This window comes from Odontomachus brunneus, unplaced genomic scaffold (assembly GCF_010583005.1).
Source record: "Odontomachus brunneus isolate Ranch 3 - 2012 unplaced genomic scaffold, Obru_v1 Obru_scaffold_058, whole genome shotgun sequence".
Classification (NCBI taxonomy): Eukaryota; Metazoa; Arthropoda; class Insecta; order Hymenoptera; family Formicidae; genus Odontomachus; species Odontomachus brunneus.
The window spans coordinates 2013790-2026965 of record NW_022639508.1 but is presented as its reverse complement, the minus strand read 5'-3'; the positions used below and the strand labels follow the sequence as shown (position 1 = coordinate 2026965).

At 48.1% G+C, this 13176-nt stretch overlaps 1 protein-coding gene across 16 annotated transcripts in view; it reads right to left on the bottom strand.

Moving 5' to 3' along the window:
* Positions 1-13176, bottom strand: part of LOC116845882 — a 48005-nt gene that overhangs the window by 9459 nt on the left and 25370 nt on the right. For 13 of the 16 annotated variants that reach the window (XM_032819073.1, XM_032819074.1, XM_032819075.1 and 10 more), the window contains 7 exons: positions 6866-7011; positions 5798-6065; positions 3940-4083; positions 3473-3655; positions 2003-2275; positions 1737-1907; positions 684-870 (listed from right to left, as the gene is read on the bottom strand). In XM_032819073.1, the coding sequence (XP_032674964.1) occupies positions 684-870; positions 1737-1907; positions 2003-2275; positions 3473-3655; positions 3940-4083; positions 5798-6065; positions 6866-7011 (1372 nt within the window). The remainder of the gene's footprint in view (positions 1-683; positions 871-1736; positions 1908-2002; positions 2276-3472; positions 3656-3939; positions 4084-5797; positions 6066-6865; positions 7012-13176) is intronic. The other 3 variants (XM_032819078.1, XM_032819089.1, XM_032819085.1) reach the window with 1 other exon arrangement.

The following is a 13176-nucleotide window of genomic DNA, read 5'->3' as shown; positions in this document are numbered from 1 at the left end:
ATATATATATATATATATATATATATGTATATATTTCTTTTTTATGCACATTACGCTTGCTTCATTTAAGCGTGAGCACGAGACTTTGCTCAACGAGCGAGCAACGAAGCACGGAAAATCGATGACTTTTCAATGGCGTCCTTGCACGTCCTTTCTCCCTCCTTTCCTCTCTCTCTCTCTCTCTGGCGCCAACACGGTCTAAAAAATTCATGCGGTCGGCTACGACCTCCTGGTGGATCGTCTCTATCTTTCTCTCTCTCTCGAAAGAGAGAGAGAGATCCGCAAGACGTTATTCGCAACCAAGCGTTGAGCAGTGGTTGACCGATATCTGTCGTGTCTTTATATTGCGATGTCTATTTTCATTTTCTCTCCCGTGTCTTATCTCGACACTAGTCGGATGCAAATCCGCTGCAGATTGCTCGTGAAATTTGCTCACTGTCATGCTGATAAGGACAGACGGACAAACTGCCGGACGCAGCCGATATACATGTTGTCTCAAAGTTACCGCGAACGGCTATTCAATTACGCAAAATGTCAATAGCGTCTGAGACGATAATGAAAGCGAAAATAGAATCGCAAATAAATAGTGGCGAGTAAAAAACCTTGTAACGATCGAAAACTCTTAGTCGCGCGCGAGGGACGTTTATTTTTGTTACGCGTCGTCCTAGATAAGGGGTGCTTACCGTTTTGCATGGCGACGCTCTTGTCTTCCACTCTACTAACGTAGCAGCAGAGCTCGTCCTGCCTGTCAGAGTTTTCTATGAGCTCCGCCTCGACGGAGAAGCCCCACATCTGCTCTAAAGTGTGTCTTTGCAATTCCACTTGATATAAAATCTTGGCACAGACTTCCACGATTTCGTGCGTATGCAACTGCGCGCAAAGCGAAACACACCGGAGTTAGGTTAAATGTTAATTCTCGTTAGTCACTAACGAAGGAAGGTCTGAGATCACTGATCACAGATACAGACCACAGATCTATATTTATATCTATATAATAGATCTATATCTATTTATTCGATTGCCAACGAATATCTCTGGATTTATAAGATGAAAAAATGAAAAAAATGTTTTATATTAAAGTTTCTTAATATTTGATATACTTTATAATCATGAATAGATTTTTAAAAAATTTTATATTTTTCAATATATACTCATCTGTCACTGGAACGAATATTAATATTTGTCTAAAGAGAATTAAAGATTATTTTATGCCAAATTCAACTATGTAAATGCTATGTATAATGCAACTATTTTTTAAGATTGCATCTTTAGGATACGAATCGTGAACGCTGCGCTCTAAGCAGTAGATTTAGACGCGCCGCGGTCAGACAGATCGCGTCTGGCGTAACATGTCTGCAACTACTTATAGGGCGGCGTTGACTCATATTCCAAAAAAGTGCGATCTCAAAAAATAAATCTACTACATATATTCAAATTTAACTTCAATATACTTAAACTTAATATACTTGAAATTTTCACAAGAAATATACTTGAATATACTTGAAATATACTTAATATACTTGAAATTTTCACACTTTCAGACCTTCTCTTGTAAGCCTAGAGACTCATTGTCTCGAATGATTTTATCGACTCTCTCATAATTGTGTTCATTGAATTTCGACGTGATGACGATCGTTAACTTTGTAAATATGCTTAAAGCGGTAATAACATTATGTCACATCCACGCAATCCCTCGGACGTCTCTTAGACCCGATATAAACGGTGTTGTTACTTACATATGTTTCTATCAAATCAGTCCTATGTGGCACAAAGTAATTGTGGTCCTCCATGTCTCGGCGCTTCTTCACGCGCACAAAATGCTCCATCGGGTTGAGGTTCTTCCTGGTGCACGCGCTCGCCAAGAACTCCTCCACGGTCATGGCGTCGCGCAGGAACACCGACACGAGCTGGAACAGCGAGCGGGAAAACACCGGGTCGTTTGATACGTACTTATCAGATGCTCTAAAGATCACGTGACGCTACGGTATCTCGGTCAACTCACCCGATGTGCCGATCGTACCTGATTTTCCGGCACGGACACCTTCACGCTCTTCTCCTCGTCCCTGGACGAGATCTGCAGCGAGCGTCTGCTCGAGCCGCTGTTCGATCTTGACAGAAGCGGCGGCCTCCTCTTGGTCGCCCCGCGGCCCGCCAGCAGATTGTTCAATAAAGATGGACTACGCGCGCAGATGAACGCGTGGAAGGACGACACGGTGAACACGCCGAGCTTGTTCAGCGTCTGCTTCGTGGCGCGCGACACGTGCGTCAGTAGACTCTGAAGGACAAGAAGCGAGAGACGCGGCGCGTTTAACGTCGTCCTCGTCGGCGGTGGCCTTCAATGATCACGGAGAGAAATGGAGCGGACGTTCTCCGACAGCGGCGCTGAAATATCGTCCCTCTCGCGATGAGATGTCGCGCATTAATTCTCAGTGGCTATCTCAGCTGAGATCGGGCCGAAATCTTCGACTGCTCGCAATCGTGAGAACGTCGATTTATTGGACTCTCTTGTTCTCTCACCCTCTCGTGCGCGTCCTCCACCCACCCATCTACTCGACGATCGATATCACCCCGTTGTAGGATGCAAGTGGCGCAAATCAGATGCTCGCTACAAATGTAGATGGATCCCTAACGAATCCCTGATTGCGTAGCACGGCCCACGCGAGGGAGACGATTTTTCAGATAATCCGCAGCGACCCGCAGGGACGCGGAATGGACAATGCGGCGAGATTGCGTCGCGTAACGTTGTTTGCCGGGAAAGTTCTGGACCGGAACCTCCTCGGCCACGTTCAGTTGGTTTCAATACGGTTCAGTGTTCGCTTTTTATCGACGCAGTTTGGAACGCAACCGATGGCCCAGGCGGCTGATTAAGTGTAGCAATACTTCTGCATTTCGATGAGTTTTGTAACATATTCCGTATCCAATAGGAAAACGTGTCTCCTGAGAATTACTGAAAAACCAATTCTCCTATACGGAGTGTGTCATGAGAGTCATTGAGAGAAAGTGTTGCAACTTTTAATCAGACGACTGTCCAATGAGAGAACTTCTGGCAGTTAATTAAAGACAAGTTCTCTCATTAGACCATCAACTATGTCCCAAACCACATCGGGGAGAGAAGTGTCCAAGCCGTATTCGAACCAACAGACATATTCTGCAATTTTTTAATTAGATAATTAAATTGTAATATTTATTATATTTTTATTATTGTAACGCATACGTCGTGTCGCGCAGATATAACGCATAATAGCTGCGGGATGACAGTTAATGTTAACGACACTGACGTTAAAAGTTGCAGAATAAGCACATAAATGCACAGTGTATCATCCGTGTGTTGTTGAGTCGCATATCGGGAGAAATACTTGAAATAATTTCCCGCGGCCAAAACGACTTTGCATCCGCGCAATTATCACGATTTTGCATTCATTTCGGGTCGTCTTGTATCGCGCTGGCTTCTCGCTCAAACGGAAGCACTCACCTTCGGATTGGGCAGCTCGCCGCTCTGCAAACTGGCCATGTAACACCGCAGGCGGAATTGCTCGCAGTGTAACCGTTCTAAATTTTCTTCCCACTGCACGATTTGATTGTTAATTTGTTGCTTGGTGTCGACGTCGGAAACGACCGATTGCTGAAGGTCCGCCATGTGCTTCATTTTGTGGTCCTGCGGGCATTCGGGGTGTACCGACATCGATTACTGGCTCGTTTTGTCTTTGTCACGGACACGCAGATCCGTTCGTGACGAAGAAACATTCGTGATTCAATAAAAATGGCGAGACAGTCGGCGATAAGGTATTCTCTAAATTTTTGCCAGTGAAATTTTTTCACTCGTAAAGTGGAGTGACCACTGAGTCACTCGAATTCGAGTAACTATTTACTCATACGAACTCAGAATACGAATTCTCTGGATCGTCGAGTGAATATTTTCACTCGAAAATATCGACATACCGATTCGATCGCCTTCTCCAGACGGATGATCTCCTCCTGCAGCAGGTGCAACGTGCCGGTCTTGCCGCGATGACGCGCGAACGCGGCAGCGCATGCTGAATGAATGCTGTTCACCCAGTTCTCCAGCTCCACTTGACACGGCGCCTGTAATCAGAAGAACACAAAACGATCGCCACGTTTCTTCTTCTCTTAAAAGAATCCGGAGATACAAGGCTTTAATTGCGCTCTTCATCACGAGGCTCAAAAACGAAATGAAGCTATGCTCCTCCATGTTTTCGAGTGATTTTTTAAGTTTATAAGCTCAAAATTTTTAATTAGGACCTATACATGGAATTTTCTATCTTGAAAAGAGGCGTTGTCTTATTATTGTTTTTTTCCCATTATCTCGATCTTGATATATTGTTTACTTCGACGTTACAACGAATTCCCGTATAGAGTATTTAAATTGATAAATAAATAACGACTCTAGGCGTTATTTAAGGCGTATCTGTCAGACAGAGGTCACGTGATCTCGAGGAAGATAATACCTGCATGTATGGGACTGCCGACTATAAGAGTCCTTACGTAGGTGAACAAGTTGGGAAACGTCGCGCGTGATCCTCGGGCTTCGGAATCGTTGAAAATACATATTAGATTCATGTTCTATTATTTCGTATGTATATAATTAATTATAGTGCTAATATCCTCTTGAGAAATACTGGCTAATTATCTTCTAATTAGCGCCTTTAATTTTTATCGGTTTAAAAAGAAAATATACCGTCTTGAGGCGTTGACTTGAGTTTAATAAGCTGATGTGTTTAACTAACCAGAAACTTGCTCTTTTTGTTTTACATTTGGTGGATATTGTGGCTTTGTGTGTACAGTGAATATGTGTGTGCTTGTGCGTATGCGCGGATACTGTATCGGAGGATCCGATTCGGGTCGAGCAGGGTCGGCTCGAAGGTAAGGTTATATATTTCCGAATAGCCTTGAATTTAACACTTTGCAATTGAAAACTAGGACATGGTTGTCCAAGAAAAAATCGTTGAGTCAATACGATCGCAAAAGGTTAACACGCGCTCATGTCCACGCGTATTTGTCTCGTTGGCCAATTCTGATCTAATCAGCGATGTTACATTTTCTGTTTCAGATCCGCAGCGGAATGTGGTCAGCCCTGAGTTTTCGGTATTTTCGCGAGTCGAAAGTAAAGATTCGTGGTGGGTTTATTGGTGGTTGGTTATCGTGAAAAAAGGAAAAATGCGGCCTGGACGGCCGAACGTTGTGAGACATTGCGCAATGATGAGTATATCATGTGTACGCTCGAAAAGCGTCAAATTTACGCAGTGCATGCGATCCGTAGAGAAATCCCACTGATGATAGAGGTCACTGTGCGGAGAGGTGACAAAGCGAGATCACTTGAAAAGAACTTAGCAGGGATCATGGCGCGTTGTAACGCGCGATTCTAGTGTCTAGTCATTAAAAGTTTGCCGTCGCGTGACCGAGATATCGCGGTAGTCCGGGGATAAGACGGGGCTTTAATTAAATACAACTAGTCGAGTCGGCGATCCCGCGGCGCGGTTAATGCACTGCCGCGGAGCGGGAATGCGATCAGACCGAGCCGAAATAATTGCCGCCCCCTCGCTTTCCGATAATTCGCCGTGTACTTTACGGCGGTCTAACTTGGAGTTTAATTGGCGTATTATTTGCGGTGATATTCAACTGCTAATTGAGGAGCTGCCGCGGGACTGATGATATACGAGAGCTACGAGAATACTTGTCAACTGTGTTCCGCCTCTCACCTTTCACCTTTTGCGCGCATTCTCGATTAGTCCCGATGAATACGGTACTCGTAGGAGTCATGAATCGCGCGCGGTCTCACCTGGAATAGATACGCGTCCCCGAACGCGGTGCTGAGGCAAAATATGTAGTCCCTCTTGGGGTGCTCGGGGATGGGCTGCATGATCGCGCCGTCGACGATGATCAAGTGTTTCGGTGCCGCTTCCATGGCACGACTCTCCTGGGAGTCGCAAGGGTAGAAGAGGAGCGTAGTGCCCTTCAGACAGACCCAGTAACCCTTCCAGCCTCTCTTCCTGGCAAGCTCGATCTGATGCTTCTTGCGCAGCAACCACTTCTTCACGCTGAGGAATCTGAGAAGTCCGAGGCATCGCCGTTATCCCGGTCCGGTATGCTCTCAGGTTAGTGCAAAAGTTTTGTTTTGTCACAAATCAAGTTGAAATTCTATTTCGAAAGATTAGTAATTTTTACGAATAAAATGAACAACGCCAACTTGCATGGAGAACAAAATCTGGTGGCATTAACGTGAAGTCTGGTTTTAATGAATGAACCATTTGTTTGAAGGATATAGAATTTCTGTGGATCTTACGATCCGGATTTAGTTCTAAGAATAAAAAATTCCGTTTCCTTCAACCAAAACGGTTCGTTTCAACCTTCATGTTGATGAATCCAAACCTTTCTCTCTGTGAGAATGATATTTTTAAACATCCAACGAGAACTTTCTATTTTTCTTTTGATACTTGAATTTTCTGTGAGAATTTAATGACAATCCTTTTGCAACAACCCAATAAATTATCGAAGAAAAAAGGAGACAAAATGCGAACAATTCTCTCTGCATTTATCATTTCCGCCGTTTTATTCCGCTTTTGCATTGTTCATCCCGGATTTGCGGATAATTCGATTTTCCGATGTCAAAATGCTAATAAATAACATTCATTTGATGCACAAATTTTTCCCGCTAATTAATTTCGCTGCAGATGTGTGCAGTTGATGAGATTGCAATCGGGAATATCGCGAAACACGGAGAGACGCGACAGGCTGCCTCTCGCTTGCGGGCTTTGTATTTATCGGAACATGATCGCAGAGAGATATTTATACAGGCCCTCAAGGCTCATTATTTTTAAAGAACGAAGTACAAGCGGCGATAGCGTACCCTGCCTTTCGAACTGCACCGGTGCAGTTGAAGGAAGCTGCGGCCGTGCCGGTCTGCTTTCCACGATAGGGCGAATTTATGACACTCTCGCCGTCGTCGTCGTCGCTGACGGCAGTGGTGAGTGACATCCTATCATCATCCGACATCTGCAAAATTGTCAGTCTTAATTTTTTAATTGCGCTGAACGCGCGTCGCGCACTGCGAGAATCGAGACGAGTAAATAGCATCGAATAAAGAAAGAGAGAGAGAGAGAGAGAGAAAGTGAAAGATGCGATTATGAAGAGACAACGAGGAGAGTGCGTAGAGAGAGAAAGAGAAAATGGTGCGATCGTATCGTGAAATAGAATGATACGACGACGACGCTACTCGTGATATCAGATCTAGTGAATTACTGACAATGACAAGATGCTTTATGTACATAATCGATCGAGGGAGAGAAAGAGAGTGCCTCATCTATCTAAAAAAAGTGCACATTTAGGAACTGCAATACGGGTTGCTTGGTTAATATTCACAATACCCAATACAACATTTGTTATTATCTATTTTCGTGACTCATCAAGATATTATCACTTAACACGATTTCATCGCATCTATGTGAAGTCTTTTCGATCCATCGATCCATCGAGAATACACGGATATATATACTAATGAAGGAGAATTTTATCCATTAGTTTCATCATACAAACTATACGATTACTAGAGAATTTGCTACAAGAAAAAAAGAATACCAAGTCAAGGGCACGTTCGCATCACAATTGGCGGATAAAAATGCAAAGGAATCGTAGTTGCGGCCGAGCGCATGCCAGTTAAAGACGGCGGCTAATGTCGATGCAACTTTAGCTCAGAAGCCCGTATGTACGATCGCGCGGGGTGAGCGCGCCAAATTCGAGAACTAAATGTTAAACGCGAACGCACATGCCAAGATATCCGGGTCACAGTGAGATTCTTTGTCATATAGCAGTAAAAACGAAAAAAGAAAGAAAAAACGAATAATCGCGTGGCAAATGCAAAGTGCTTCGTCTAGAAAAGCAGTTCCACTGCTTTCGCTATCGGGTCCCCTCGTTATTTGACTCGTCCTTATTTCTAGTTTCCGCGCGATCTCGATCCGTGCATGTCACAGACCGCGTTTGAAATTTCGCACGGTACAATTCCTGACGCTTCTCGTAAAAATAGATACTCGTTTCCCCCCGATATCACGTGTTTTCTACGGGAACGTGAGTCTCGGAGCTGTCGGAACAGTCTGCGCGCACACGGTGATGCCTGTCGATAGCGGATGGAAATGAGATGCGAACTCGAATGGCAAGAATGATTCGCGAGCGATCTTCAGCAGCAGCAATAGTAGTAGTAGTAGTAGTGGTAGTAATGGTGGTGGTAGTAGTAGTAGTAGATGATAGCAGTAGTAATAAAACAATAGTAGTAGTAACGATAATAGTAGTCCGTATCCGGGAGGTCGACGAACGAAAGTCCAACGAAAACGGGCTGGGACTCTCGTTTATTTTCTCTACAGCCTCGGCCTCTGCCCGAAGCGCATGCCAAACACGAGCGAGTTTTCTGCGTGTTGCGGTCGGTGTCGTGGTGGCGCGGACGTGATGGCGGGCGTCGAGCGTGGCGGGAAAGAGAGCAAATTCGCGAAAAGGGGGAAGAAAAGGAAAAAATAAATAAAGAAAAGAATAAAAGGAGAGATACTCAAGGGGCATACAGTACAATATATCAAGAGAGAAACATCTCCATCTCAAGTAGAAGAGGAGATTCGCGAGTGAGTGTCTCTACCTTTTTCGTAATATTCGTCATGCCGCGGAGCCTCTCGCGTATTCCCCTGAGGCTCTCACCGGCCCAGAAACTTACGACTCTTCTGAGAAAGTCGGCGTTGCACGCGTCCGCCGTCATGTGCGGATGGTAATGGCAGTAGCAGCCCTCCTTGAGCAGCTTCATGTTGTTCTCCGCGCTACCGTTGATCTTCAACATAATCTCGCGACGTGCCAAGCTCAGGCCGTCGATGTAGCGTTGCGCCCAAGCGTTGAGTGCGCCGTTCACCAGCCGCAATAGTTTGTGGTAGTAGCCCTCGCCCAGATTGTAGTTCACCTTCTCCTGCACGTTCCGACAGTTGAACCAGTAGACCTTGCGCGACTCGTTAATGCATATCACGCTGATCGTGTGCCGCCGGCACAGGCAAAAGTACTTCCAGCAGCGCCGTCGATGCTGTGTTCGCAAATCCGTATAACTATTCGCGTAGCTCGGATCCAACAGGTCCAGAGTGCTATTCGTACACTTGATCAACCATCTCGGCTCTACCATTATTTGTCGGTGGCGGTGACTGAGCGAGCAACGAGGACGCGGAGCGCGCAGCCGGGGGTGCTGCGCTGCCTCCTTAGGGGTAGCCTGAGTGAGGGACTAGGTCCTTGGCTACCCGGTCACCGGGCAGGCCGACGGCCGCGGCGTTGGCTCATTTCTCCCCCGACGTTGTCATTCTTATTGTCTCGCGGACGGCAGAAGGGTACCACGTGGCTCGGTGAGAGATATTCACAAACGGTCGATTGTCGATGTCGCGCAATGCGTAATAAGCTCGGTGGTGGTATGCGCCTTAACGTTTCTCGTCTCGAGGCGATCACTGGGTCAAGTCGGTGGACTCAGGCTTATTCCTGTGGAAGTCTTCCCGTCACGGCTTTACGCGCGCACCGACTTTCCGCTTGAGACTTATCACTGTCGGTTCGGGGTCAGTTCGTTCTGAAGCGTGCAGGGTCGATCGTGAGGGCACAGGTTAAATAATCACTTCACACACGTCGGTGTCGCCGATTTCCGCGAGTCGTGAGGACGTGGCGCGAGCGGGGCGCGACTGTAACTGCTCATAAGGAATCTTCGCAAGGGTTCACCGGGTTTTCGCGTGCGTGAGCGAGCGAACGCGCGCGCACGCACGCACGCATGCAACACCTTCCGCGACTTGTCAGCGAGGTTCCTCTGTTTAAGGCAAACGTCCTTTGCACTATCAAGATCAATCGCACCCTCCCGTATTCGGGATAGATGCGCCAAATTCCTTTCTCCTCGGTAACGTTGATCCTACGGGCTAATCTAACTATCTCGAGAATTCCAAGCGGGAGACTCGGGAAGGCGCGAAGAAGAAGCGCGACGATGGCGAGGTGCTCCGCGGATGTACACGTTCGCGCACGGAGGGATTATCCAGCCGTGTCCAGCGCCGGATCGTCTTGGACGATCCTGGACGCGGTCGACGTCGCTTCAATTTCCGCTTTTTCACGAGCGGGGATGAGGAGTAGATAACATATATATAGAATATTCTCTCTTCTCTTTTTTTGTCTCCCTTTCTCGTAATATGCGCGATAGAAACGAACTCTCCGTAGAAAAATACTCTCTTGCTTTCTTTTTGTGTACGGCTTAAGTATACATATTAGATATCCTCTCTGAACGTTGATCCTCCCTTATTTGCCGCTTTTCGTCAGCTGATTTCACTACTTGCCTATGCATAGCTACAGCCGCCTCCTCCTCGAAGCCATCGATTTTCTCCTCTCCCGCGGAAAAATGCGCCCGAAACTTCACCGCCACTCACCCTCTCGCTCGTTCCTTATATATATTCATATATATGTATATATATTTATATATATATATCTCTCTAATCTCTCTCTCTCTCTCTTTCTCTCTCTATATATATATTTTCTCTTTCTCTCTGTTTCTTTAATATATATATATATATATATATATATATTATTTCAGTCTTTATCCGATGTCTGTTTTTTCTCTTCAAATATATTCTTCTTCACTCTATCTTTGATTTCTGCCTCGTTATCGAATATATTCTCTACGCGATATAATCATTAAAGCGTCACTCTCCTCGCCCCGTCCTTATCCGCGTGCTGGAGTCAGTCGCCGTTGGCCGATCGCGCGCGACCTGTTCTCGAGTCACCGGAAATCGTTCCACGGCGGAAATCAGCCCCGAGCGGATCGCAGGCGCGAGGGGAGGAGAGGATCCAGGTACCCAGTGGCGATGCCGCCATCGTCCAGTCGCGCTGGCACGCCGACGTTTCACGCAGCTGTCGCACACGTGCGACCGAATTCGGAATGCGCGAATCCCCCGAGGAGAGCAGAGCGACTCACTGCGTTGCCGCGCAATTCAACTCCCGAGGTCGCATCCCGCCGTGCGCGGGCTCGCGTCGACGAAGCTATTATCACATCGCCCGCTCCGCGGAAATCTCAAGGACATCTCCCGTAGGAAACCCCCCTCGCACGACTCAGTGCACCTTCCCGCGGCTGCCTGCTGCTTCTCTGTTGCGTAGATGTTGCGCAACTTCCCTGTCGGGAACGTTTCAAGAAGTTCTTTCTTTTATTTGCTCTTCTACGGAAGAATTTCTTCGTGAAAACCACCCCCGCGAACCCACTACACCGGGTTTATCAGATAATCCTGATTACTGGCGAGTGCATCTTCGCACTTCCGGTTTACGCGTCGACGCGAGCCGTCTCTCTTTCCCTCTCTCTCTTTCTCTCTCTCTCTCTCTCTCTCTCTCTCGATCGATTGAGAGCTCGGCAATCATTCGCGCGGACGTATCATCTTCAACGTAGACCTCAACGTGGAACGTCGACGCATCGTTGTACAAGGTCCGAGGGTTGCGCAGCACAAGTTTTCGTGTTTACGTGAGTCTGTCCGCTTGTCCGGGGTGCGACGGTGATTGCGCACGGAGCGCGCGGAGTGGCCGGGCTCGCGTTCACGCGGAAACGCACGCGTCCTCGTCGCGTTCTCCAGCGGGCGCAGCACCACAGCCGCTGGCGCCGCTGCCGACGTGTCCTGCCGTGTCCGGGGCCGTATCGCGGTGGTCGCGCGCGATCCTCGCTCCAGCGACTTCCGGCGCCCGCGCATCGGCGCATCCGCGCCGCTCTCCGGAGCGCGCCCGGCGAGATACGAGGAGCCGCGGGGTGGTCGCTCGAGAGGGAGAAGCTGCGTCGCGGCGCGCTGCGTCGCGTCGCGTCGCGTCACGTCGCCGTCGTCACTCCACGACGGTCGGTTCTCCACGAGAGAGATCGTTTCCCTACGCTCGTTCGTTCGTTTGTTCGTTGTTCGCGATTGCTAATACACGGCCGTCGTCGATCGATGAGCCGCGTGCTGCGCGAGCTCGTCGTGCTTCCTGCCTGTCCTCATCGCCGCGACTTCCGGGACTGCCGAGCACTGCCGCGCACGGCTTCCGGAAAACGGCGGAATCGGCGGTCGCGACCGCCGATCGCACCAACCGACCCCGATCGAGGCACGCGACGCTGTTCCAGCGCAGCCGGATGCACTTCTCTCGGTCAAAGGACTCTCCCGCGCTCTCTCTCTCTCTTTCTTTCTCTCTTTATTTTCTCTCTCTTTCTTTCTTTCCCCGTTCTTCCTTCCCCTTTTTCGCTCGCGAACGGATGACCACCAAGTCCGCAGCCGCGAACGAGCTTCGCTCCGGACTGCCGCTGGAGAACAGGGAAGAGGAGCTGCTACCGCGAGGGGAATCAATACCTCGGTCCTTGTGGTGGTCGAAGGGGGATTGCAGAAAGGGGCGAGAGGGGTCGGCGGTGGCGAAGGAGGGATGCCGAAGGGAGAGGGTGGGTGGCACTAGGATATTCGCTGGTGGAAGTTCCGGGGAAGGTGCTCACGGGGGAGGGTGATACGCTTTGGGAGCGAGCGAAAGGGGTGGTATGCAGCGCGTACGAGGCATGGGGAGGGAATGCGACGCCGCATGATCATCAACTGGAGGGATGCTGACAGCCAAGTGCTCCACTCGCGATGATTGTTACCGCGCGCTGCCCAGGAGGTGACGAAAACGCGGACCGATTCGAGCGGACCCAGCGATTTCTTGAAGAATCGGGTCAATTCCGCCAACTCGTATTTTCCTATTCCTTTATGCTCCCTTGGACGGGCGTGAGTCGTGTTTCTGCTCACGAATTTGCTGTCAAACGTCGATGTCAGATAATCAACGACGACGATAAATTTTCCAACGTTGCAGCCAAGTCTTTCCACGCTCGTCGCGCTGGTATGTGTGTACGTGTGTGTTTCGCCCCGCTTTACAATTTTCCTTGGCAAAAAACCAGCTATCGGTTTCAGGAGCTATCGTGAGACTATTTTTAGCCGATAACGTCAATATGTAATTTTTTCCCTGCAGTTCGATTCTTCCTTTTGGACGCACCTACGTTTTTTACAATTACAATGGAACCATCACGTGTTTCCCACTTCCCAAGAGAATTCGGAATGTAATTATAAATAGAGAGAAAAAGAGAGAACGTGTGTGTTTGTGTGTGTGTATGAGAGAGAGAGAGAGAGAGAGAGAGAGAGAGAGAGAGAGAGA